General features: G+C 34.7%; 1 protein-coding gene across 2 annotated transcripts; it reads left to right on the top strand.

The window, feature by feature from the left end:
- The first annotated feature begins 1,853 nt into the window (after positions 1 to 1,853).
- On the top strand, positions 1,854 to 21,057 carry LOC306842967 (uncharacterized protein). Of its 2 annotated transcripts, XM_079374203.1 has the most exons (8): positions 1,854 to 7,561; positions 7,802 to 7,864; positions 8,195 to 8,287; positions 8,443 to 8,535; positions 8,691 to 8,783; positions 9,442 to 9,537; positions 9,921 to 10,113; positions 19,834 to 21,057. In XM_079374203.1, the coding sequence occupies exons 3-8, from the start codon at positions 8,246 to 8,248 to the stop codon at positions 19,872 to 19,874; spliced, it is 558 nt and encodes a 185-aa protein (XP_079230329.1). In that variant the 5' UTR covers positions 1,854 to 7,561; positions 7,802 to 7,864; positions 8,195 to 8,245; the 3' UTR covers positions 19,875 to 21,057. The 2 variants fall into 2 exon arrangements, with proteins under 2 accessions (XP_079230329.1, XP_079230328.1); XM_079374202.1 differs by lacking the exon at positions 19,834 to 21,057 and having other exon boundaries at positions 9,921 to 12,363.
- The last annotated feature ends 6,724 nt before the right edge of the window (positions 21,058 to 27,781 follow it).

The raw sequence follows: 27,781 nt of genomic DNA, 5'->3' as shown, positions 1-27,781 counted from the left end.
ATCTGATCTCTTCTGGAAGCTGGTTCCAACTGCGGGCCGCATAATAGCTAAAAGCAGACTCCCCTTGTTTTGTGTGAACCCTTGGTATTTCTAACTGACTCGATCCTAATGATCTGAGTGGTCTGTTTGGTTTATATTCAGTGAGCATATCAGCAATATATTTAGGTCCTAGGCCATTGAGTGACTTATAAACGAGTAAAAGTACTTTAAAATCAATCCTAAATGTAACTGGAAGCCAGTGTAAGGACCTGAGGACTGGTGTGATATGCTCAGATTTTCTGGTTCTAGTCAGAATCCTGGCAGCAGCGTTCTGGATGAGCTGCAGTTGTCTAATGGTCTTCTTGGGAAGGCCGGTGAGGAGACCATTACAGTAATCCACCCTGCTGGTGATAAAGGCATGAACAAGTTTCTCCAAGTCTTGACTGGAAACAAAACATCTAATTCTTGCAATATTTTTGAGATGATAGTATGCTGATTTAGTTATTGCTTTGACATGACTACTGAAACTAAGGTCTGTCTCCAGAATCACCCCAAGATTTCTGACTTGATTTTTAGTTGTTTGACCCCTAGAGTCAAGGTATGCATTCACCTTGAGAACTTCATCTTTATTTCCAAATGCAATGACTTCAGTTTTCTCCTTGTTTAACTGAAGAAAGTTCTGGCACATCCAACTGTTAATTTCATCAATGCATTGGCAGAGGGAGTCAATGGGGCTGTAGTCATTTGGAGATAAGGCTACCCTTGTGAAAAAATAGTGCACTTAAGTGTACTTTTATGAAGTGCACTTATTACATAAATAATATACTTTAAATATATACACTTAAGTGTGAATTAAATGCAATCTTTTCGGCGCACTTAATGCACATTAAGTGTAATTAATTTCAAATATATCATATATTAAGTTGAAATTAAATGTAATGAGTTGCCATTAAGAGTGATTTTTTGGAACAACTTAATTGGTACTTTATTACAACTTTATATCTACTTTCTTAATTGCTTCTAGTGTTTTTAAAATATACTTAAAGTGCACTACACAATATAATGACACGCAATTAATGTGATTTAAATTATACTTTAATGTCAGTTTTCAATACACTTAAGTGTGAATTAAATGCAATCTTTTCGCCGCACTCAATGCACATTAACTGTAATTAATTTCAAATATATCATATATTAAGTTGAAATAAATGCAATAAGTTGACATTAAGAGTGATTTTTTGGAACAACTTAAATGGGACTTTAATACAACTTTATATCTAATTTCATAATTGTTTCTAGTGTATTTACAATATACTTGAAGTGTACTACACAATATAATGATGGGCAATTAATGTGATTTAAATTATACTTTGATGTCAGTCAACAATACACTTAAGTGTGAATTAAATGCAATCTTTTCGCCGCACTCAATGCACATTAACTGTAATTAATTTCAAATATATCACATATTAAGTTGAAATAAAAACCAATTGAACCAAGTTGACATTAAGAGTGTTTTTTTGCAACAACTAAAGTGGGTCTTTAATACAACTTTATATCTACTTTCATAATTGCTTCTAGTGTTTATAAAATATACTTAAAGTGCACTGTTCAATCTACTGACAAGCAATTAATATGAAATAAAATATAAGTTAATGTATATTAACTTAATTATTAATTAAATATAATGTTTCAAACACAAATACATATTTGCAAAATAAATTCAAATATATTAAATTAAATGCAATCAAAACCACAATGCTTACACTGACAATAAAACAGTTTGGTATTCAAATAATTATGATTCAAATGTTTTGTTTTTCAAAAGTACATTTAATGAATGAATAATGAGTTGTATATGTTGAAACAAACATAAATAAATTAGAAGAAAAACAATGATGAGAAAACTTTTAGTTTAATATTGTAAAATTAGAATCAAACAAGTATCAATATTGCATAATTAAATACCTTAGAAAAAAATAAACTCAAAAAAGTTATCATTTTTTAACATTTTAACAGACAACAAAAAAGAACTGCATGAACAAACCCTTTGGTAGATCAATTCAGTCTAATGGTAATTTAATTCTTATCGCCTTTAAAGACACCACTTTCCTGCATTTTTTTTGCATAACTCTCATTGTTGCACTTCTGTCGAAGTACAGCCCTGACTTGAGAAGGAGTGGTCCCTTCAAAACGAGCAATCACAGCATCTGTGAACACAAAAATAAAAACATAATCACTGTTATCAGAAAAAATATTGTGGGGGCCATGAAAGTTGGGTAAAAATCGTCAAATTCAGGTGGAGGTTTTAACTTTTAATTAAAAAGCTGGCGGTGAAGGAGTTAACATGCTGCATTCAAATAAAATCATTTAAATGCTACCATCACATGAAGCACAATTTTTTCAGGTACCATTTATTCTGTGTAGCTGCCATATGTTTAAATCAAGGAAACAACAAACATACAGAGGTGTCAATTAACGAAGTACACATTTTTCAACATTAACAGTTTAATATAACATTATAATCATTATGGCCTTTAGAAGAATGTTTTTTGAGGAGGTAGGGTAGTGCACTATAGGCCCCTGTGGCGCGGCCTAAGTTTTTGTCCTTAATGGCATTTTTTCCTTACATTACTTTTACACTAAGTATTTTTGAAACCAGTACTTTTACACTTTTACTTGAGTAAAAAGCTAAAAAGTTGATACTTCAACTTCTACAGAAGTCTTTTTAAACCCTAGTATCTATACTTCTACCTGAGTAATGAATGTGAACACTTTTGACACCTCTGCAAACATACCAATGAGCGCATTCACACTTTGATGGTGTCCAGTGCTGTTTTGGTGGTTTTTTTGCCAGTTAGACTTGATGTCGCCAGAACATCGTGTCCAAACATGACAACAGCCAGCTCCTGGGTAAATACTGACATTTTGGTCTTTGACAATCTCTCGAATGCCCTTTTTGGAATGATGATTCCTTCACCCAGGGACATCTATTTAGATAACAGTAAAAAACAAAACAATTGTATCAGAAGTGTGTGTGCGCGCATCGATGACATTAACAGTGGCTATATTATACTGTATATACATTCGCTAAAAAAGAAAAATGCCTTTTTAGGATACTGCAATAAATTAAGGATAATTTGCTAAAAATATTTTAAGTACATTTACATATCTCTTTTTGGTAAAAAAATTAAAGAATGTTTGGCTTTTTCAATGACTTAGAAACAATTAATAAACATGCAACTGTGGAACATTTAAGGGATAGTTCACCCAAAAATTTTAATTCTGTCATGATTTCCTTATTCTCATGTTATTCCAAACCACTCATATCTTCCTTTGTGTTTGGCAGAATTTAAGAAATTTATACAGGTTTGTAACAACTGAAGGCTGAGGAAATCATGAACGAACTTCCATTCTGGGGTGAACTATCCCTTGAAGACACTACCAGTTATAACTTAAAGGTATAGTTCAGCCAAAAATGAAAATGATCCCATGATTTAATCACCCTGAACCCATCCTAGGTATATATGACATTCTTCTTTCAGATTAATACAATCTGAGTTATATACTCTATTGCTGCAAGTCGACTTGTGTATGGCCGGAAGCTAGTTATTTTAGTTGATAAAGTTTTAAATATGGATATTTTTCTTAAACGAACGCATCACTTCACTTCAGAAGGCCTTAATTAACCCTCTGTGGTGCACTTTTATCATGGATAGATGCGCTTTGATGGACATCCAAAAAAATATACATATTGATTCTCACAATATACCTTTGAAGAGCCAGGAGATTTTTTTTTATATAACTGCGATTGTATTCATCTGAAAGAAGAATGCCATATACACCTAGGATGACTTAATCATGTCATCCTAGGTGAGTAAATCATGGGCTAAATTTCATTTTTGGGTGAACTATCCCTTGAAGACACTACCAGTTATAACTTAAAGGTATAGTTCAGCCAAAAATGAAAATGATCCCATGATTTAATCACCCTGAACCCATCCTAGGTATATATGACATTCTTCTTTCAGATTAATACAATCTGAGTTATATACTCTATTGCTGCAAGTCGACTTGTGTATGGCCGGAAGCTAGTTATTTTAGTTGATAAAGTTTTAAATATGGATATTTTTCTTAAACGAACGCATCACTTCACTTCAGAAGGCCTTAATTAACCCTCTGTGGTGCACTTTTATCATGGATAGATGCGCTTTGATGGACATCCAAAAAAATATACATATTGATTCTCACAATATACCTTTGAAGAGCCAGGAGATTTTTTTTTATATAACTGCGATTGTATTCATCTGAAAGAAGAATGCCATATACACCTAGGATGACTTAATCATGTCATCCTAGGTGAGTAAATCATGGGCTAAATTTCATTTTTGGGTGAACTATCCCTGTAAGACGGACCTTTGTACTAACATTTAAAAAGGTAATTTTCTTTTTTATGCTGAGTTTATATTCCTTGTTCATAACATTGTCGATGATGTATTTAACATTTAAGAATGAAGTATGTGTTAATGTTTAATATGTTAACATGAGAAACATATCTGTGCATGTATCCATACCATTTCTGCTGGTGGTGATACAACTTCTCCATGTTGCACTTCTCTCGATGCGGCTGGAGCCACCATCATGCCCACCACTATATCTTTTAGTGTTTTTACCACCTTTGGCAACTCTAGTGATACAAACATGGTTAACATTATATATAACTCCTGTGCTTCATCAACTATAAAACAAATTAAACTTCATCATAAATACCTTTCAATGCATGGAGAATTTCAGTGTCAAGCTTTGGTGTCTCTTTTGATGAGCTATCATCTTCACTTTCTGTTTCAAGCTGTAAGAGAAAAAGATTTCAAGATTGTGTTTAATATAAAATAATTATTTTTATATTATTTATTGCAACACTTACATTTCTGAGTGGTTCCTGCATCGGAGAGGATTCTGCATCAATGGCTGTTGCGTCAGAGTCTGTGTCAGACTCATAAAGTGGTGGGGCCGTGTTAGCATCAGGTACTTTTTGTTTTCTCAGGTCCTCCTTCAGGGCATCAACCATATGAGTGGCTGCCTGTTTTGTTAGGGTCTTAGCACAGGACAGTGTCAAGGTCAAGATTTCAAGACAATCTATCACTACAAAGTAAGAATTTTGTAACTACAATCAACATAAGAATGTCCTTCATCCAGAAATGCAAAAGCTGTCATACTTCTGTGTCCCTTTTTCAAGTTTTAAGTTAAAGCACTATCTACAGCCATTGTATGGAAATGGTTAATCTCTATCATTGTGACATAATCCTGTCATACAAGTCTCTTACATTCGGCTGGTTAAATTAAGTTTAATAATAATCAAAATAATAATAATTACAGCTCTTGTTAAATCTCTCTGTTGCGGTTGCTTTGGGGTTGAATCCGTCAGTTCAAGTGCCTGTAAAAAAGAATAATAATAACATTAAACAAAAAAAAATTATATACACTATAGTAAACAAACAAAAGATTTTAAAAGGATATTGTCTGTCTATTAATCAAAAGAGATGGATTTATTTATATTTTAGTTGACTAGAGAGGTAACAAGTAGCGGTATTAACATTAAGTGATGTGGCATCTGATGCACAGAAGCCAATGGCACATGTTGCTATGCTTAGTGACACCGGATTTCATTGGCATGTGCCACTGACATTTTCACGACACACTGACATGACACCTGAATGACACTGAGTCACAGAAAACCTTTATTTTTACATGATGCTGCATGTTAAATTAAAGTTTTACAGTAACGGATGTGGAACGGGTTACATGTTTAAAACAAATATTAATGACTTTAATGCATTTAATTTAAAATGTCACTAGATTTGGCTATTTATTTAGGATTTAGTGTCACAATTATGTCAGAAAAGCTGCTCATCTGTCAGTCACTAGTGGAGTTGTCACAACATACGGGACATGTTCTGCCACTCAGTGTCATTCAGGTGTCATGTCAGTGGCACATGCCAATGAATTCAGGATGTGTCACTAAGCACAGCAACATGTGCCACTGGCTTCTGTGCTTCAGATGCGATGTCACTTAATGTATCTACAATCAGCAATGCCAGATTGCTTTGAAATAATGTTTTTATTTCAAATTAACTTTATGCACAAATGCACATACCTTTGCTGATTTCTTTGGATTAGCTCGTAATACAGCGGTTTCCATGCGTGAGGTTTTAAAGAGAACCTTTACAATTAGAAGAAGTTAACAAGTTAGTTAATCAGTGTATTTGAATCACACAGTTGGAACACAGTATATGATTACTGAATTACTAGTGCACTTAACATTTATTTAATCACTTACTTCATGACATTTAACATCTGTATGTCTTCCTTGTAAATTGGGATAAAACAAAGTCTGTCTGCACAGTTAAAAATTGTATACTGATTTTTGTTTTATTAATTCATAAAAAAACATTTTGTTAAGCATTATTACAAATATATAGAGTTGTATTGATTTTTTTTCAATACAAAATATTACTACTATAACATCTAAATCCATAAAGGAATTTCTTTTAAGCCTCAGTCAAATTTATTTTATTTTCTACTCCTTTAAGGAAATTATAACGTTACACATTATAAAACAGAAACACAATATAAAGTTCAGCACTCATAAAAACGTTTTAAATTTAGTAATCAACTGTAACGTTACTTTAGTAGAATATGTTTTTAGCCAAATTCTGAAGTCTTTTCACATTAAATAGTTAACTTACACATAAATAATTAACGTTACACGGATAAATGGGGAGAAGGGGGGTGCATACATATAAACAAATATAATATTAAAGCATTTGACAAACCTTTCCTTTTCTCTGAGTTTTCATCTTCAGTCAATCCTTTAAAAGGGTCACACAATAAATGTCACAAGTTGCTGATCGAGTCGAAGTAACGTTAACGTTAGTTTAAGGAAAATATAGTGTAAATGATGTACAACTCAACAGAAATCGAATAACGGACGTTATTTTCTTTTGCATTCATCGTTTTATCAAAACGTATGTGAATATTTTAGTAATATTTACCTTAAAATGCGTCAGCCAGGATGCAAATGCACAAAAATTGACTCGTTAAAGTTAGCCTTTATGGTGACTCTCAACTGGACCAATTACGTGACATTCGCTCATGCGCCTTCACGTCATTGGCTGGTTTGTATTCAAAATTTGACCGGGAAATTTGGACCAATGTTGCAGAGATAATTAAAGGAGAATTTACAAATCGTTAAGTTAGAAGTCCATTATGAATCGTACAAAAAGGAAGTACAAAACATATATAAGCAACGATGACCCTGAACCAAGGGCAAACAAGTATAGAAAAAAAAAGGTAAGTAATTATTATTATTATTATTATTGTTGTTGATGAAGTTGTAATTTTTTTAGTTCTATTATTTTTACCTTTATAAGGCTAAATGCTTTTACTTAATATTTTAAGAGATAGGCTATAATGTAACTGACACATATCTCATTTAATATGTCAGGTTTCAAATAGAAGGACCTATAAAAATTTCTTAAAAAAAGAGAACATATGTCCAGACCTTTTCTGCGCACAGTCTAAGGTAAGAAATTGTTTCTTTTTTATATATGTATATGCCCACTTTTGCTGTTATTGTTGTTTCATAAACATTTTTATGCAATAGGTGCAATGCAAAAGTTACTTTAATTTATAAAATGCAATAAAATGAGTTTATACACACACATGTACATAAACACAAATAAGTTTTAAATTTAACTTACACATGCAATATTAGGTAATCAATGATGTACAATGTAATAATGCTATTTAATTTTTGTCTGAGGTCCTAAATCAGTCACTTCACAATGAGGCTACCCTTACCTCATGTAGAAAGCCAGTGCTACAGGTGAGTATGCTTCCAATTTAAAAAATCCCTGATGTACTTTAACAAAATTATTTTAAATATCCTCAGATGTCTCACCTTTTGATATGTAATACATGTAAGATTTTGGAATGAGCTTTTGCATTTATTGTCTTAAAAAGACTAAATGGATCCATATCTTTAGTTTAATTTTGTGAAGTTAGATGTGTTGACGTCAGAAGCAATTTAGTATAATCTTTTGGTTGGATTTTTACCCTAAGTGCAGAAGACCACAGGAGAGAAACACAAGCATATTATCAGAGTGGACACCATTATTGACATTTTATATACTATTCCATATATACGATCATACAGACAACCTTACTTGATGCAAGCTATGAGGAGAATTGCTCGCAGATTGATCCTATGCAGGAGCAACCCGAGCCGTTGGAAAGCAACACATCACAGGTAATGTTACACACATGTGATGGACCACATCAGTTTACAATGATATCAAAGCATGTTCAAAGTTGTGAAACATCAACAAAAATCAAATTGTATAAACTTTGCCAAATTTATACATTGCTAATTTTATATACTTTTCCATATATTCAATCATACAGACAACCTTACTTGATGCAAGCTATGAGGAGAATTGCTCGCAGATTGATCCTATGCAGGAGCAACCCGAGCCGTTGGAAAGCAACACATCACAGGTAATGTTACACACATGTGATGGACCACATCAGTTTACAATGATATCAAAGCATGTTCAAAGTTGTGAAACATCAACAAAAATCAAATTGTATAAACTTTGCCAAATTTATACATTGCTAATTTTATATACTTTTCCATATATACAATCATACAGACAACCTTACTTGATGCAAGCTATGAGGAGAATTGCTCGCAGATTGATCCTATGCAGGAGCAACCCGAGCCGTTGGAAAGCAACACATCACAGGTAATGTTACACACATGTGATGGACCACATCAGTTTACAGTGACACAAATACACATCAATGCATGTTTAAAGTTGTGAATTATTTACAAAACACACTAGAATAGTAACAGCAGCACATTGCAGATATTGTGACACGATTGTCATTTGTGTGTGTGTATTTGTGTCACTACACTTTTGAGGGACAAATGTCTTTACATATATAGAGAAGTATGATGATAAACAATATTGCAAGCGCATATTACTGGTCATAACCATTTAAAAAGGCTTCTAAATCAACCAAAACATGAATTTAATTAAATAGTGTTTTTCAAGTATCCATTATGGGTACGTTTACTGGTGGATGTTATATAGTGAAACCAACATGTGTGTGTGAGTTCGCATGCATATGTTTTCTTGAAACTGTAAATTCTGTAAATGTCTTCAGTGGCAACTCATGAGTAATTATTTTGGTTTAAAGTACTTTTGTAATGTTCCTTTAATGTACTGAAATACCAAAACAGTCATACGGTTTACTATAAATCAGCAGTGACCACCAGACTGCCATTATTGTCATTAAAAGCTGCTGTGATCTTGTAGATTATGCATAGTATTTCCTAGGTGTTTTTATGTTAATGCAAAAATATAACAGACATTTGTTTTATTTGTTTTTATCATACAGACAACCTTAACTGAGCTTCACTATGAGGAGACCCTGTCTGATGCCACCCAGAGACTACCAGATAGAGTTGTAGAGTTTCAAAGCAGCAAATCACAGGTAAATGCATTGATTATAGAGACACCGTCAAAAAAAAAAAAACACTAAACTATAAATCATATTCTGGATTTGTCTTATTGGCTATTTTAAGATATTGTTTGATCAAATCCATAATTTCTGTAACTATAAATCAAATCAACAAACCATTCTGCCCCACAGCAAAATCAAATTATTAAAATCTGTAAGCCAGAAAAAACAATAACACACACACACACACACATATATATATATATATATATATATATATATATATATATATATATATATATATATATATACATTGGTATTTTTTATATGAGATAATTTACCTAAAAATAATTGACTAATGTAATGTATGCTATTAAATATAAACATCACATAACATCTGTGCATGTCCTTTTTAGGAGCCGTATAACGGTGATGACTTGCTGTATCCTGGATCATCTCTTACCAAAGGCCAGAGTTTGCTGCTGTTGATGTCATATGTGTTACGACATAATCTAACAGGAGTAGCCTTAGAACATCTTCTAAAAATTTTTAATGAACATTTTCCAGGATTGGTACCGGAAACCGTATACCTGTTTAACAAATCATATGGTGAGTTTGGTCATTATGAACCTCATTTTTACTGTGTGTCATGTTGTAACTACTTAGGGACAAGAGAGAAAAGCCTGATGCATTGTGCTGTCTGTAAGGCAGCATTTGATGCAGATGCTAATCTGAAAAATGGCTCCTTTTTTCTAGTATTGAGCTTGTCATCACAGCTCAAAGACATTCTTGAAAATCCAAGTTTAACTTTGTCAAGGCACACTACAGCTGAGAAAGATGTAATAAATGACATACAGTGTGGAGCTGAATATAGAAAATTGAGAGAAAATGGGCAATTAGGTGATTGTGACATAAGCTTACTTTGGAATTGTGATGGAATTCCAATTTTCAGAAGCTCAAATTACCAGGTGTGGCCTATTCAGTGTCAGGTAATAGAACTAGGGCCAGCAGACAGAAAAAACAACATCTGTTTGCCATGTATTTGGTTTGGTGAAAAGAAACCTGTCATGTCTGTTCTGCTAACCCCTTTTGTGAATGAGCTGTGTTCTCTTGAGAGGGAAGGGTTAATTTGGAAAGACTCCAAAAATGTAGAGCATATTTCCAAGGTGTATGCACTAATATGTAGCTCTGACTCAGTTGCCCGCCCACTCCTAAGAAACACAAAACAATTCAATGGACAATATGGGTGTGATTTCTGTTATCATATAGGTGGAGGTCCTTATCCATATAGAAGACCAGAGCCTCTTCTCCGATCTGAAACAGAACATTATGACCATGCTATGGCAGCTACCGTACAACTGCCAGTCAAGGGTGTAAAAGGCCCAACGGAATTGATGAGATTAGAAAAGTTTCAGATAATTAATGGTTTTGTACCAGAATATCAGCACAGTGTTTGTCTTGGTGTCACTCGACAACTGGCAACTCTGTGGCTGGACTCCAACAATCACAACAAAGAGTGGTACATAGGCACGAAAGCAGACATAATTGACCAAGAACTGCTGGCTATAAAACCTCCGGTAGAGATAACAAGAACACCCAGGTCAATACAAGACAGGAAATACTGGAAAGCATCAGAATGGCGGTCATTTCTTCTTTTTTATTCTTTGCCTATTCTAAATGGTGTTCTAAAGAAGAAGTTTTGGAACCACCTGTTTCTTTTAGTTTTTGCTTTGCATATACTTCTTCAACAGCAGGTGAAACTCTGTGAAGTCAGTGTAGCAGAAATAGCACTGAAAAAATTTGTGATTCAGTTTGAGGTGCTGTATGGTATTAAGAATGTGTCATTCAATGTACACCTGTTGACACACCTTGCAGACAGTGTTAAGAACTGGGGTCCCTTGTGGGCAACATCAACGTTTTCATTTGAGTCTTTTAATGGTAATTTATTAAAGTACTTCAATGGGACTACTCATGTCCCTGGTCAAATAGTGAAGACATTCCTTAGATGGAAGAGTCTGCGAAAAAGGGTGGACAAATGTTTGGTCAACACAGACGATAAACTAAAAGACCTCTTCTCCCAACTGCAAAATAGTAATTCCATGAGTTGTAAAGTGAAAAATCTGACTGGAAATGTCACTGTGTTTGGTCCTCATTCTGACACTGTAAGTCCATCACACGTCTTTGCCATAGAAGAATTGAATGGTGGTATAGTTTGTAACTGTACATCCTACACTCGTTTCATAATCGGTGAGGCACTGTATCATGCAGAAGCTAACAGCAGATTAAAGAAAAGAAATAATTCTATTGCAGAATTAAGAGATGGGACATTGTGTAAAGTCTTGAGCTTAGTTTCTTATGAAACTGTCACCAGTGCTTCAGACAGTGATGGTGGAAAAAAATGCTGTGTAGTCGTGCAGAATCTTGTGAAGTCAAAAAGACCATTGTGTAGGGACATTCAATTGAATATCTCATCCAAGTTTGTGTATGAGGTGTCTGAAAACAGTTATGTGTATGCTGTGAACACTGACTCATTTAAAAGAAAATGTGTAATGGTAAAATTACAGGACTGCACATTTGTCATACCTCTCCCAAATAATGTAGAAAGGGACTGAGGGGTTTGTAGAGTACAGCTGAATTGGGTGAGAATACCATACAACTAGATTTAAATTACACAATCAGAAACATGTTTTTCGTGAAAAAGAAGACTTAAGCTAAATGGTTTCTTTGACTGAATAGAAATGTTATAACAATCCTTTGTAAAATTGTGCTGTATATACTCAATGTAACTAATAAAGGAATACGTGTATTATAACACATGTAAGTACTGAGATCATTAAAATAAATTACATATCAACCAGCTATGCCGTGTGCTTTATGATTTAGAAATGATTTTCTTTACAGATATACAACACATTGTGTTGTTAGACTCTGTGAGTTCACAAAACTTGACTCATTCACCTAACTAAAAGTCAATCATTTTTATAGTCTTGTCTAATTTAAATTAAATGTATTTTAACTGAATTTAATGTAAATTAATTTTGTTTGATTTGTTTAAATTTGCTCGCAATTAATGCAATTAAATGTGTGTTTAATTGACTAAGAACAAAATGCATATTAAAAGTATTCTGTACACAGATGTAAAGTACAATACATTAATATAAAGAACTCATAAATTACATTTTATTGTCAAATATTATGTAGAAAACTGACACTTTTAATTGAGTTCATAGAGCAGGAGCTGGTGATAAAAATGTCAACCATACATATATTGGAGTATACTGTATAAGCAAATGTATTGCAGTTTAGAGGGAAAATACATTTCAAATCCATTAATGCACACAGTACATTATAGACTAAACACAATTTAAATACAGTAACAAAATAATTTTGGACAACACACTTGAGTTGAAATAAAAATTAATAATTTTTCATGTTTTCAATTATGTTAAATTATTATTTTATTTAGTATATTTGTCAATACATAAACATAATTGTACATATTTAAAACACTATAAAATCATAATTATTTCAAATGTATGTTTAAGTAAAACCTAAGTAAACATTTTAAAAAAGTGCATTTAAATTTGTTTAGAAATATTGTGATGAAAGTGTACTTTCTTTAAGTAAAACTTAATTAGACATTATAACAAATTGCATTTCAAAAAGGGCATTTAAGTGTGTATAGATATATTGTCATGAAAGTGTACTTTTTTTAAGTAACATTTAATTTGACAGTATTAAAAAGTGCACTTAAGTGTGTTTATAAATATTATGATGAAAGTGCACTCTTTAAATAAAACTTAATTAGACATTAATACAAAGTGCACTATGTTAAGAAATATTGTGATGAAAGTGTACTTTCTTTAAGTTAAAATTAATTAGATATTATTACAAAGTGCATTTTCAAAATTGCACTTAAGTGTGTTTATAAATAGTATGATGAAAGTGTGTTTTCTTTAAGTTAAGCTTAATTAAACATTATTACAAAGTGCATTTTTAAAAGTGCACTTAAGTGTGTTTTTAAATATTGTTATGAAAGTGTACTTTCTTTAATTTAAGCTTAATTAGTCCTTATTACAAAGTGCATTTTTTTAAATGCACTTAAGTATGTTTATAATTATTGTGACGAAAGTGTACTTTCTTTAAGTTAAGCTTAATTAGTCATTATTACAAAGTGCATTTTTAAAAGTGCACTTAAGTGTGTTTATAAATAATGTTTTGAAAGCGTACTTACTATAAGTTCAAATTAATTACATATTATTACAAAGTGTATTTGTAAAAAGTACACTTAAGTATATGAATAAATAGTGTCATTAAAGTGTATTCCCTTTAAGTACACTTAAGTGGTCTTTAATTTTAATTATATTATATTATCTGCAAGCGCACTTTTGAAAAAGTATACTCTTATTATTTTAAGTACACAAAAAGTACACTTTCATTATAATTAAGCATACTTCTTTTTCACAAGGGTAGGTAAATCTGGGTATCATCAGCATAGCTGTGATAGGCAATTTGGTTCTTCCTCATTATCTGACTTAGTGGGAGCATATACAGATTAAACAAGAGCGGTGCAAGAATTGAGCCTTGTGGGACTCCACATGTCATGGCCGTCCACTTAGACTTATGTTCTCCTATACTCACATAATAACCTCTCCCTTCTAAGTATGATCTGAACCATTTGAGTGCCATCCCAGAAAGCCCGACCCAGTTTTCCAGTCTCTCTAAAAGTATGTTATGATCTACAGTGTCAAACGCAGCACTAAGATCTAGTAGTACCAGCACTGATATTTTGCCAGAATCAGAATTGACGCGAATATCATTTATTATCTTAACGAGTGCTGTCTCTGTGCTGTGATGTGCTCGGAAACCAGATTGAAAATTGTCCAGGTATCCATTTGACTTTAAGTAGTTGTTCAGCTGATTAGAAACTACCTTTTCAATTATCTTACCTATGAAAGGAAGATTTGATATGGGTCTATAGTTGCTCAACATGGTGTTATCAAGATTGCGCTTTTTCAGAAGGGGCTTAACAACTGCAGTTTTAAGGGAGTTTGGAAAAGTCCCAGAGAGAAGTGAGGCGTTCACCACTTCTAAGAGATCGGCTTCTAAACAGTTAAGCACATTTTTGAAAAAGGATGTGGGAAGTGTGTCAAGATAGCAGGTTGAAGATTTAAGGTGCTGTACTATTTCTTCCAAAATTTTGTTATCAATTTCTTTAAAAACACACAGTCACTTCTTTTTGAAATTGCGGTCGAATCTGTGTGACCTCTGCATAACTTGAGGATGTGCCAATCTCCTTTCTGATATTATTGATCTTCTCAGAAAAGAAGGAAGCAAACTCATTGCATTTGCTGTCGGAGAGCATTTCACTGGGAATCTGACTTGGGGGGTTTGTCAGTCTCTCAACAGTCGCAAAAAGAGTGCGGGTGTTGTTTAAGTTACTGTTTATAAGGTTTGAAAAGAAAGTCTGTCTAGCTGTGGCTAGTTCCACATTGAAAGCATGAAGGCTGTCTTTATAGATGCTATAGTGGATTTCGAGTTTCGTCTTCCGCCACATCCGCTCAGCTTTTCTGCATTGTCTTTTCATGCTCTGAACTGCTGTTGATTTTCTCCAAATTGATTTCTGTTTCCCCGTCTTCTTGCTGACCTTTATCGGGGCAATATCATCAATAACATTCTTAATTTTTGAGTTGAAAGACTCCAGGAGAAGATCAACAGAGTCTGCAGAAATGCTTGGTGTTAATGATATTGCCTCCATAAATAGCGCACTAGTGTTGTCGTTAATGCATCTCTTTCTGATAGAGACAGATCTAGATTCAGTGGTGACCGAGATCAATATATCAAAGAAAATACAGAAGTGATCAGATAGTGCTACATCCTTAATTACAATGGATGAGATGTTTAGACCTCTACTGATGAGTAAATCTAGAGTGTGTCCACGATTGTGTGTTGGTCCGTGCACATGCTGACTCAGGTCAAAAGTGTTTAAAACAGTTATAATTTCTTTTGTAGTTTTGATTTCTGCATTATCTATGTGAATATTAAAATCCCCTGCAATAGCAAAACAGTCAAACTCTGAGGAAATCATTGATAACAGTTCAGTGAAATCATCAACAAAGGCTGGAGAATATTTTGGAGGCCTGTAAATAATGATAAACAGGGTGTGTGGAGCACCTTTCAGCACAATACCTAGGTATTCAAAAGATGAATATTGACCAAATGACATTTGCTTGCACTGATAAACATCTTTAAACAGAGCAGCTACACCTCCACCTCTCCTAACAGTTCTGCAGACACTTATAAAATTAAAGTAATAGCTGATATACTAGTCTTAGATTCATTATCTTTCAACCTCAAAGCCAACAGCTTGGAAGACCGTTATCCATGGAAATAATATGATTGTCTAGTACGATGTATGATGAATTCAGCTCTATGTAAATATATGGATTTTAATTCCGATTTAAGGACATTTACTATTTTGGTTTTGGTCTCACAAAAGTTATTTTTTAATTCCTTTTCTAGTAGATCAATTTGTTTTTCTAATTCAAATTTACGGCTCTCCCTACGCTTTTTATTAAAGGACGAAAAACTTATACATTTACCTCTAATAAAACATTTAGTGGTTTCCCATAATACTTGGGGGTCAGAGGCTGAATCTCTGTTAATCTGTAAAAACTCCATCAAGGAGCTGCGTAACTCAGACACAAATGTACAGTCCTGTAACAAGGAGGTATTAAATCTCCATCGATTGCTTTTAGTGCCCAATGATGCGGGGGTTAAAGATGTAATTATCGGAGAATGATCAGATAAAAGAATCGGTAGAATATTAACTTTACTAATATAGGGAATCAGTGAAGGGGACATAAGTAGATAATCAATCCTTGAATAACTCTTATGACGAGCTGAAAAGAATGTATAATCCCTAGCCCCATCATTTTGTAACCGCCAAACGTCGCATATATTAGAGTGTCGCAAAAAGGAATTAAAACATCCAGAGATCACTGAATCAGACTTAGAGACATGAGATCTATCCAACTGGGGGTCCAACACCGCGTTAAAATCGCCCCCTAACACCACAAGACAGTCCTCTAAACTCACAACTAAACGTAGTAATTCTTGAAAAAATGAGTTATCACCCTCGGTGGGTGCATATATAGACATAAAAGCATAATTAGTATTATTTAAGGAAACAACAGCATAAGTGATTCGGCCTTCTGTATCTCCACCAGTTCTTATAATTGAAAAACCACTATTACGTTTAATCACTATCAGCACCCCTTTAGTTTTGTTAACAGCCGAAGAGGCAGATATCACTTTAAAATATCTATTTTGAAAGCGATGCACGTCCACTGATTTCAAATGTGACTCTTGTATAAGAGCAATAGAGACCTTTTTGCTTCTTAGGTAATCTAAGCATTTGGTTCGCTTAACAGGGCTGTTTAACCCATTGATGTTCCATGACAAAATATTTATAGCCATATATTAAAAAGAGAAAAGCAACTCACACCAACCACTAAGATGGGAGGACCAGAAAGTAATCGACCAGAAAGTAATCCACCAGAAAGATAACGGTGATCAGAGCATATGCATATGCATCTGGACATACAAATATTACGCAAACTAATACATAGGCATACATTAGACCAATTAAACTTACGTGGGCAGTCCGGGGCATAGAACAAAACAACAAAAATAAGAACAATGACAAAAACAAAAACAAAATGGGCAGTAAACAAAGAGTTAGAACACACTCTTCTATCTGCCCTCAAAGTAACAGCCTTTGGATACGCGGCCACCCTAGCCGTCCGGCTCGTCCGTCAACATCTGACTCGGTCATTTTTAGGATGGAGAGACTGTCAAATTTTCTCAGTAAAGTCCTCCATAGGAACTGCAGATTCATCCTCGTTCACCTCGGATTCTCGTGACGCAACCGCTACATCTTTCTTCAAAGAAGACTTTGTGGCGGGATCCAGATTGAGAACGAACTTTTCAACCTCTGCCGGTGTCTCGAGGTGAGAAATCTTCCCTCGGTGAGTAACTTTCACTACCGCGGGGTAAACCACAAAGGATGATATCCCCAGCTGAGTTAGTTTCTTCCTCGCCGATGCCATCGCTTTCCTTTTAGACGCCGTGTGAGTGCTATAGTCTGGGAAAAAAAGCAGCGGCGCTCCCATATGAAGAATTTGTCCAGCGCTTCGGGCTCCATTCAGGATTGCATTCCGGTCTCGATAACGCAGCATCTTGAAGATGAATGTACGAGGGGTTGATTTCGAACGTTCGCCGCTGTAAATACGGTGGGCTCTTTCAATCTCCATTTCTTTGCCAGCAAGAGAGGGAATCCATTTAGGAAGATGATTCTGTATAAATCCCAGAGGGTCATCTCCTTCTACTCCTTCTTTCAGCCCCACTAGACGGATATTGGACTGGCGACTTTTATCTTCGATTCTCGCCAACTTTTCCTGAAGAGAGTCCACTGCCAGCTTGACCTCCACGGTGTCTTTTTTTGCGTGACGAAGAGCTGTTTGCATGTTGTCAAAGTTGTTTCTTATCAGACGAACATCTTCTTCCAGAACTCCAAGTCTATCCGCAATTGGAGCGAATTCTTCCTTAAACAGTTCCCTGACGAGACTAAGGTGCATCTTTAACTCGTCGGCAACAATGGCCCGAAGTTCCCCTTCAGGAACATAATTAGGATCTTTAACTCGCTTTTTTTCTGGCGAAGCCAGTGTCAATTGACGTTTTGCCATCTTCATTCGTATCTCCTTTAAAACACTCAAAAGCTTACCGAATACTGATAGTTTTACTGAGAAAAAGAACAGATTAAGGGTACCGAGTCAGGGAGCTGTCGAACTACACTGCCATTGCCATCGGTGGGTCACGTGATCTTCCGAGTAAACGGTTTCTTGATGTCTGTTACCTGAAAGGTGAATGTGTCTCTCTTCACATCCCAGCTAAATCCGAGACTACGTTGGATGGGAGTAGGATCAACATCCAAGTTGAGATCTTTGAACCCTTTTGCATGATCTTCAACCGGGAATGAGTTCATTTTTTCCTTACTATTAGAGGCGAACTTGTGCAGTCTCAGATTCGAAGTAGCTAGCATCTCCTTAGTTTGTGTCAGCAGGTCAATGGCTCCTGCAGCTGTGGACGTTGACAGAAGTCCATCATCGACGTAGAACTCTCTCTCTACAAAGTGTTTGGCATCTGTACCGTACTCTTTTTCACCATATGCTGCTGCACGTCGGAGTCCATAAATCACTACAGCAGGAGATGGACTATTTCCAAATACATGCACCCTCATGCGGTATTCGATGATCTCTTTACTGGTGTCGTTATCCTTAAACCAGAAGAAATGAAGGAAGTCCCTATCTTCCTCTTTCACAATGAAGCTGTGAAACATCTGTTCGATGTCTGCAGTTACAGCTACCAGCTCCCTTCTGAAACACAGTAAGACACCTAAGAGACTATTATTTAATTATCGGACCTAAAAACCCCACATGTAGTAATCTTGACACTTGACGGCTGCTCTGTCATTTCTTCTTCATCAGTTAGGAACCCGGTGTGCTGTTTGATAGCAATCTTTCATTTGAAAGCCATGTTTATAGCATCTGTAAAACTGCGTTTTTCCATCTCAAAAACATATCTAAATTGCGACCTATGCTCTCAATGTCAAAAGCAGAAATGCTAATTCATGCGTTTATGACTTCAAGGTTAGACTATTGTAATGCTTTATTGGGTGGTTGTTCTGCACGCTTTATCAACTACAGCTGGTCCAAAATGCAGCAGCTAGAGTTCTTACTAGAACCAGGAAGTATGACCATATTAGCCTGGTTCTGTCAACACTGCACTGGCTCCCTATCAAACATTGTATAGATTTTAAAATCTTGTTAACTACTTATAAAGCCCTGAATGGCTTAGCTCCTCAGTACCCGAGCGAGCTCTTATCACATTATAGTCCTCCACGTCCGCTGCGTTCTCAAAACTCTGGCCATTTGATAATATCTAGAATATCAAAATCGACTGCGGGCGGCAGATCCTTTTCCTATTTAGCATCCAAGCTCTGGAACAATCTACCTAACACTGTTCGGGAGGCAGACACACTCTGTCAGTTTAAATCTAGATTAAAGACACATTTATTTAACCTGGTTTACACATAACACGCTACTACACTTCTATTATTCAAATCCATCAAAGGATTATTAGGCTGCATTAATTAGATCAACCGGAACCCGGGAACACTCCCCATAACACACAATGTACTTGTTACATCGTAAGAAGAATGGCATCTATGCTAATATTTGTCTGTTTCTTTCATATTCTGTTTCTCAGTCCGTGTCCGGATCAGATGGTGGATCAGCACCGGGAGATGATGTCTCCCTGATCGTCAGAGGAGGCCGGGACACCTGGATGAGCCCCGGGGACATATCCCCAGTGAAGACCTCGACTTAAATATAATAAAAATAAAAAGAAAAGAAAATAACTAAAAATATAATAAAATACCTAACTACATACTATTATTGTTAGAAATTTCAACAATATAAAATAGAAATATAATACATTTATACATTTAACATTTTAATTAAAACAATAAGTAAACAATAAATAAACTATTTTTTTTCCCCCTCCTTTCTGTCACAGAGAGAGTTTTGGTTCCTTGCCGCTGTCACCTCTGGCTTGCTCAATTGGGGACACTTAATTCCTAGTGATTATCGTCAATTTGATTTGCCCCGAGATACTATTTAAACAAAACTGAACTAGACAATGACATCCCTGAATTCAATAATGAAATGCCTTAACTGAAAATTGAGTGTTTAATCTTATTTTTATGCATTACTGACACTTTATCCTCCAATTTGATACTGTGAAGTGCTTTGACACAATCTGTTTTGTTAAAAGCACTATATAAATAAAGGTGACTGGACAAAAATGAAAATCCTGTTATTCATTCACCCTCATTTATTTTCTGATGCACAAGAACCAATGAGTTTTGTTCTAATGAGCTTTTGTTTATCATATGCAATGAGCTCTATGCATGCATGTTTATATGTAAATAAAAGAATAATAAAATAAAATAAAAAAAAAAAACAGAATATAATTTAATTTCAGTCACTAAGTGTTTCATAAACACATAATACTTTATAGATTACAATCCGCCATCAAAATGATAAATTTAATTATTCAAGCTTCAAGGCTATAAACGATCCTCCACTTGAAACATCCTCACATGCAATGTAGCCTACTAGCTGGGACTCCCTCTTTGTTTGCAGACACGATTCAATGACGCAGCGGAATGCTCAAGTTTCCTGCGATGTGAATAAGTCTGATCGGGTACTTACTCAAATATTGATTTTGGATCATTTTTAACCAAAAAGAGTTAAGGGCTGCCACTTAAATTTGTCATGGCCACAGCATATTGTAATGATCCAGCAGTCAGTGCTAGCAGCCGGGTGCATTATGGGTATTTTTTTTAAGCGTTGATTTATGCATTATTTAAGCAAGATGGTTGGGTTTTTGCGCTAGCAATGTTATGTGTGTTTATGTTCAAGTCAGTTCGGGTGGGTTTGGTTCATTTACTGCCCTGTTATGTAAAAAGTGTGGCTGTTACCGTCACGGAGAGAGACTTGGCGATATGGCCTTGCTTGTGTTAGTTCATGTGTTCAGAATAAAAGGGAAAGAAGATATCATTGCTTGTTGTTGGTTTGTTCTGTCTGTGCTCCTGCTCACAGAGTCACTTAGGGTTGTGCAGTGTATGGGATAGGAGTGCTTGTATTTTCTGCTATCCAAGTTAAAAGTTGTGATGCGTAGATGCTAGCGCCCTGCTAGCAGTTAGCTTAGTAATAGTTTAGTAGGCCAACTTAGCTCTGGTCAGCCCCCCGTTCTATAATATAACAGCCAGTTGTTACAATATGTTCCCATGAGTTGCCAAGAGTTGCGACATAACTTTAAATGAATTTAAATATATTCATATAATTCAATATTTTATGATTAATATGTTAAATAATATTAAAATAAATAAATAAAATAACAAAGCACGACCTCTCTCATATTCAGACAAAGGTTAAATATGTTGACTTAAAGAATTCTCTCTGTCTCTTTTTTGTTGTATGCCCTCTGTCCACCTCTGGTGGCAATGTGCAGAGATGCGGCCTAATGAAAAACGAGGATGTCACTGTATTGTTGCAAGGTTAGCACACAGTCTAATGAAGAAATGCTGTGCTGGCCTGCCCTGAGGCCTGACCTGGCTCACCAAGAGAATCCAGTAGCCCAAGATAAACTACTGTAGGGGGCAAACTCCTTCTGCTGATCCACAATACAGATGAGAAATGGGCTTTCATAGTATATACACAATGTCTTCTACTGAGAATGTTATATAATATGCATTATGTATTCATAGTTTTATTTATGGAGAGCTTCCTGATTGCGAAGTCATTGAATTACTTATCAGAATTTTCACAAGCTCATCACAATTCCAAATTATTTTTCAAAAAGTAAAGTGAATTTGCAGATTTAGAGTAGTCATAGAATGGAGCTACTCAACTTTTTGTTTGATGAATTAATCAAAGTAAAGAGGCCCAGATTCAGAATTTGCATGGATATGTATTTTGTTTGGTTGTTTTTCAAGAGACCAGATTATTTTAAAACAAATACTACAACTCCAAAGGGAGCCATTAAATGACACGGCGGGTCTTTTGAAACACAATAGAGAAAAACAAACGAAAAAAAATTTGTTTTTTTGAAAATTTGAAAAATGTGATTCAGATGGGCACTCTGTCTCTCATGTGAGCACGCAAGGGCCTCTTCTTGGCAAATGACAGCCATATTTATGATCATTTCAGCTCAATTTGCCCACAAGCTCTCAGAGCGAGGAGACAAAGAAAAAAAAAGTGCAAGGTAAATTCCTCCTTGCAGTACTTTAAGGCTAACCTCCTCAGAAAATGGATGACATGGTGACATGACATCTTCCTTTATGGTGATTGTTGTAGCATTTAGATATAATTTAGATATACTTTATACAAGAAAAGTATATGAAGAGGTTAATGTTTATAGACCATTTCAAGGATGTAAACAATAACAAAGGTGTTGGAACGCTACTGTGCATATCTGGTCCTGAAGCATTTCCAGTAGCGCCATTTTTAAATCTCAGATCTATCAAAACCTACAGCGCATCCTTTTTAAGTCTAGCGAAAATGCAAGTTAGGTGTTTAAAAAAATTTAAATATTTAATATGACTGAGGTGCAAACTTACAAAGAACATTAAAAGTAGTCTTCCAGACAGCTCTGATTGATGCTGCGTACATGTACACGAAAGAGTGCGGTAAACGCGTATCGCAATCTGGATGCTTACAATTAACTCCTTAGCGGAAAAGTTGGGATCATTTGTTTGTGCAATGGATGACATCAGTCTTATGTTTCGGTAAAACTGAAGCAAGACAATCAGTGTTACTTACGATCTTATCATGAGTTGTGCTAAGATGTCCAGGAGGTTTTTGGTGGACATTTCACTTACATTGCTGGGTCAGTCTGTATGTCTACGCATTCATTTTTATTTGTACAGCGCTTTTCACAATACATATTGTTTTGCTGCAGCTTTACAGAACATACACGTTTATTACAGCGCTACATGAATGCTATTAAGCTAATCACTTCATGCCATTATTACTGATTTTATTTGTTTTATAATGTGTGCTTAGTTTGGTCAAGTTTGTTGCTGTGGAACAGTGCTAGAAAGCATTTGAATGCTCTATATTTTCACAAATAAAGAAGATGAATGCAATTCAATGCTGGCTAACGTGTTTTGCATAAACCTTTATTAGTTTTTTTAAGATAAAAGTATAGCCTACATGCAGATTAATAAATGCACACACACACTACATACAGCATTTATGGGTATGCATGTTTTTTATGCACATTTACTGTAAACACACATACAGGTAAAAAGTGTGGCCACTATTAATGTTTTTGAAATAAGTCTTTTGAATGTTAGTCCAGCTCATCAAGCCTGCATTTAATTGATCAAAAATATAGACAACGGCACAGTAATATTTTGAAATATTACAATTTAAAATAAGGGTTTTCTATTTTAATATGCTTTAAAATATAATTTATTTCTGTCATCAAATCTGAATTTGCAACATAATTACTCCAGTCTTCAGTGTCATATGATCCTTCAGAAATCATTCTAATATGCTGATTTTATTATCAGTGATGGAAAAAGTCGTGCTTCTTAATATTTCTTTATAAACTGAGATTTTAATATTCTTTTAAATAAAAGAACAGCATTTATTTGTAATATAAATGTTTTTTAACAACATGCACTATTGTTCAAAAGTTTGGGGTCAGTATTTATTATTATGTTTTTAAAAGAATATGAATACATTTATTTAGCAATTTTTAAAATTGATATTAAAAAGTGATAGTTAACGCATACTGTTAGGAAAGATTTCTATAATTTTGAAAATTCCTGTTAGGATTCAATCAATCAATCCTGTATAAAGTATCACAGGTTCCAGAAAAAATATTAAGCAGCACAATTGTTTCCAAAACTGGCAATAACCAAATATCTCAAACACATCTGGGTGTTCATATGGTCACATGTGGTTTGGCAATGTCCTGTCTCCCTATAGCACTCACTGTCTTAGGTGTCTTACATTACAGATTATGTTTTTTTCTAAAGACAAAAGTAGAAAAACAATTATTTTATTTAACGCACAATATTTAAAAATAACACCATTATTGTTTAATACATCAGTACATGTTGGAATTAACATTAGACAAGCATAAGTGATGAAAAATGTTTACCGTTAGCTTTTGTAAACTGCAGTTAACTTTTTCACTATTCAACATTCAAGTTTAGAGAATACATTTCTATAACGTGTTACTCACTGCATTAATCTGCTGACAAGATAGCTAGACAACTAATGAGAACTCATATTTAATTATAGCCCACATAACGCTTGCAATAAAATGGAAATAAAAGCTTGACTTTTTTCACTAAAAAAGGATCAAAACGCTAGGCGCGTATGTAAACAATTATGAAAACACAATGCTGCATCATACTTGAAGAGTTAACGTAAATAAATACAAAGACTCAAATGGAAAAAAACAAGAACTTTTCCTTACCTGAATGGACATGTGCGCTGTATATACTAGAGCTGCTAGTGTCTACTCTGCTTCTCACTTCACTGCTGCAATCCAGGCACGTATCTCGGACATCTAACCCTTTAATTTCCGATTATTATTAATTAATGTTTGTTCAAGCCCAGAGGGATCACCCAACCACCGAGCAACAAGGATCTAATTTTAATTTCGACATTTTAAACAGCAGGATTAAATAAATGAATTGCAATCCCACTGTGCAGTAAGCGCCTGCCGCTATTGTTCTGAATGCACTCAAACTAACCGGAAACGTCTGAGGAACAAAGACGTCACTTCCTTATACCGCCTTATATCCGTTGAAATGGTCTATAATACTCACTTCGCTCTGGACTGGTTTGCAGAAGGTTTGAAGAAACGAATCACCTTTTTGGCTCTAATCAGGCAAATGAGGATTTGTGAACTGTTCTGACAGATCTGGAACAACTGTATACTCTGTCAAAATTAGCTGCTCCCAAAAATCTTAAAGTTTACTGACTAGTAATATTACAGGCATTTAGCAAACTTGTCGCAGTCAAAATTCACGCATGTAGTCAACATGTGACAGCATATAAGGGGCTTTCACACCGCATTGTTTTGCATGGTAGATCCTAGAGAACCAATTTCTCCCTCAGGCCATTTTCCTGGTGGTATTCGCACTGGCAGCAGGAAGTGGCCAACAGTGATGATCATTTACATAAATCAATGGAGGACTCCATGATTGGAGCTGTTTTTGTTGTGGGTTTCATGATTGTGGTGCGAACACACCAAAAAGTGGGTACGTCCATCAGTAGTTCCAGGAACTATGAAAAGGTTCCTCTGGTGCGAAAGCCCCTATACATTCTGTTTTGTCTGGCACTTCAGCTAAACATGTTTTTTGTTTTTGTTTGTTTTGTTTTTGGCTTATTGTATTGTCTTTAGTTAAATTAGGTGCTCAAAGGAAAGAGACAGGGAGATGGTTTGGCACATGGCACAGGCAGCACAGGATTTTCAGCCTACAACCTATTCAGTAAAAATCAGTGTGGTCCAAAATTGTTATACAAAAAAACCCCTAAAAAAATGGACATGAAACTAAGAGGGTTAATGAGTGCCACTGAACTTTTTCCATTTAATATTGCCAGCTCATCTCTAGCAATACCTTCCTATTGGCAGTGTAGTTGTAGATTCAAGCAAAGACCACAAAGGTTGAAATGTCCACCAGTGTTAATTTCGTTGACAAATAATTTGTCATAATTTGTCAACATTTTTTTCACTGACGACAATGACTAAAACTAGACTAAAACTAAAAACAATTCAGATGACTAAAATATGACTAAAACTAAATGGCATTTTAGTCAGAAGACTATGACTAAATCTAAATCAACATTTCCTGTCAAAATTAACACCGATGTCCACATTTGTATATCATGTGATACGACCTCAAAAAACAATACATATTAAGTTATTTCGACAAGTATTTGTTTTTATTATAAATTTCATAGTGATATTTTGTGGGAAGCTAGCTTGTTTTGTTTAGGTGGCTAATTATGTGCCTGTAAATTTGGAAAAATTGAAAATATCATGTGGTGCAACCAAAAATAATGTAGTGTGACCCCTGTAGAGTGTTCTCCATTATAGTTATGTCTCAGATTTCTGTTTTTGTGCTTATACATTTAATCAATGGTTTATATACATAAAATACTTTATTTTAGTATAATTTGAAATATTTTTTTATGCAATGTGTTTAATCTTTGTATAATTTGTACATTTTTTTTTTAAATAGAGCATGTAATTTTAGTTTAGTAATTATGCATTTATTTGTAATTTATTATTTATTTATTAACAACTATTTTAATCTATTTTACCAGATGCCACTGCCAAGCAAAGTAAAAAAAAACAAAAAAAACCTTTCCATAGGTAGCATGTTAATTCTGACCCTGCAATCAAGCACAAACTCCAGATGTCATTTTCTACTGTAAGAAGCATGCTCATGCTGTCATCTCAGAACCTGAGACAGCAACCTCCCGCTACTTTAAACTGACCCTTCGAAAAGACCAGGCCGCCTTAGTTACTGTCGCTATGTCCGACAAACCATGGCAGTTTCACGCCACATATCATGTTCTTATGCAGTGAAAAATACATTGTGGAGCAAAGCAGACACTGAAAATACACCGACAGACTAGACAGAGCAGGTTACTTTTGGTATGAAACAAAGTCTCAGATTTCAAATTTTGCAATTTTTTTTTAAAAGAAATTCAAACAATAAATACCGTTTTGTGGCTCTTTAATGTGTTGTGACAGATCACTATAGTACCTCTTTACTAGTTATAGCATGAAATAAATATGAATGAACATTAGAAGGAATTTTATTTCAACCACAAAAAGACATAAATATGCATAATTTTTCAAGTTCAAGTCCAGCAACATTAATCTACTCTCCTATCTGGTTTGTTTGTTGGACAAAATTGTGGATCCGGCGTTATGATTGGTCAGATCGCCTCTCAATCAAACTCCCGGCGAAGGGTCAATTAAGCAGCCAAGTTTGGACAAAGTTTAGAAATAACTGAGGCTAAAGAAATACCTGCAGTTAATGCCATGTGCTGCACATTTTACACAGCTCTTTAAATAGATTTTTAATGATATAAGGTTTTTGTGTCATTTGGAGCAACCACTCATCATGTGGTGCGACCAATAATAGCAATAACTATATTCAATTAAAAATAAAATATCTAATATCTGTGGCTAGAATATGAATCGCTGGTACAGTATACATATGTGAAGGGTATTTTTAAAACATTTTGTTACGTGTTGGTTTCTGTTTAGTTCCTGTCTGGCCTTATTTAGTATTTCCTGTTCTAGTTTAGTTAATCTTTGTTCATTTGTATCACCTGTGTTAATTAATCATCTTGTTTGTGCCTTTGTTCCCTGCCTTTATAAGTCCTCAGTTCTCCCCTAGTCTTTGTCTTGGTTTAATGTTCATAAGGGTAAATGTGTGTTGAAGCTATTGAAATTACTTCTTTTGTCTACACTGTCGTCTTTGTGTGATTCTACAACCACTAACTGTTACACATTTTTATTAGTTTTATGCAATTTACAGCAAGCATGAATCTGTTAACTACATTTAAGAAGGTAAGTCTAAAATCACAAAAAAATATATACAAGATCA

Source organism: Barbus barbus, assembly GCF_936440315.1.
Source record: "Barbus barbus genome assembly, chromosome: 23".
Lineage (NCBI taxonomy): Eukaryota > Metazoa > Chordata > Actinopteri > Cypriniformes > Cyprinidae > Barbus > Barbus barbus.
This window is presented reverse-complemented; position numbering and strand designations above follow the sequence as displayed.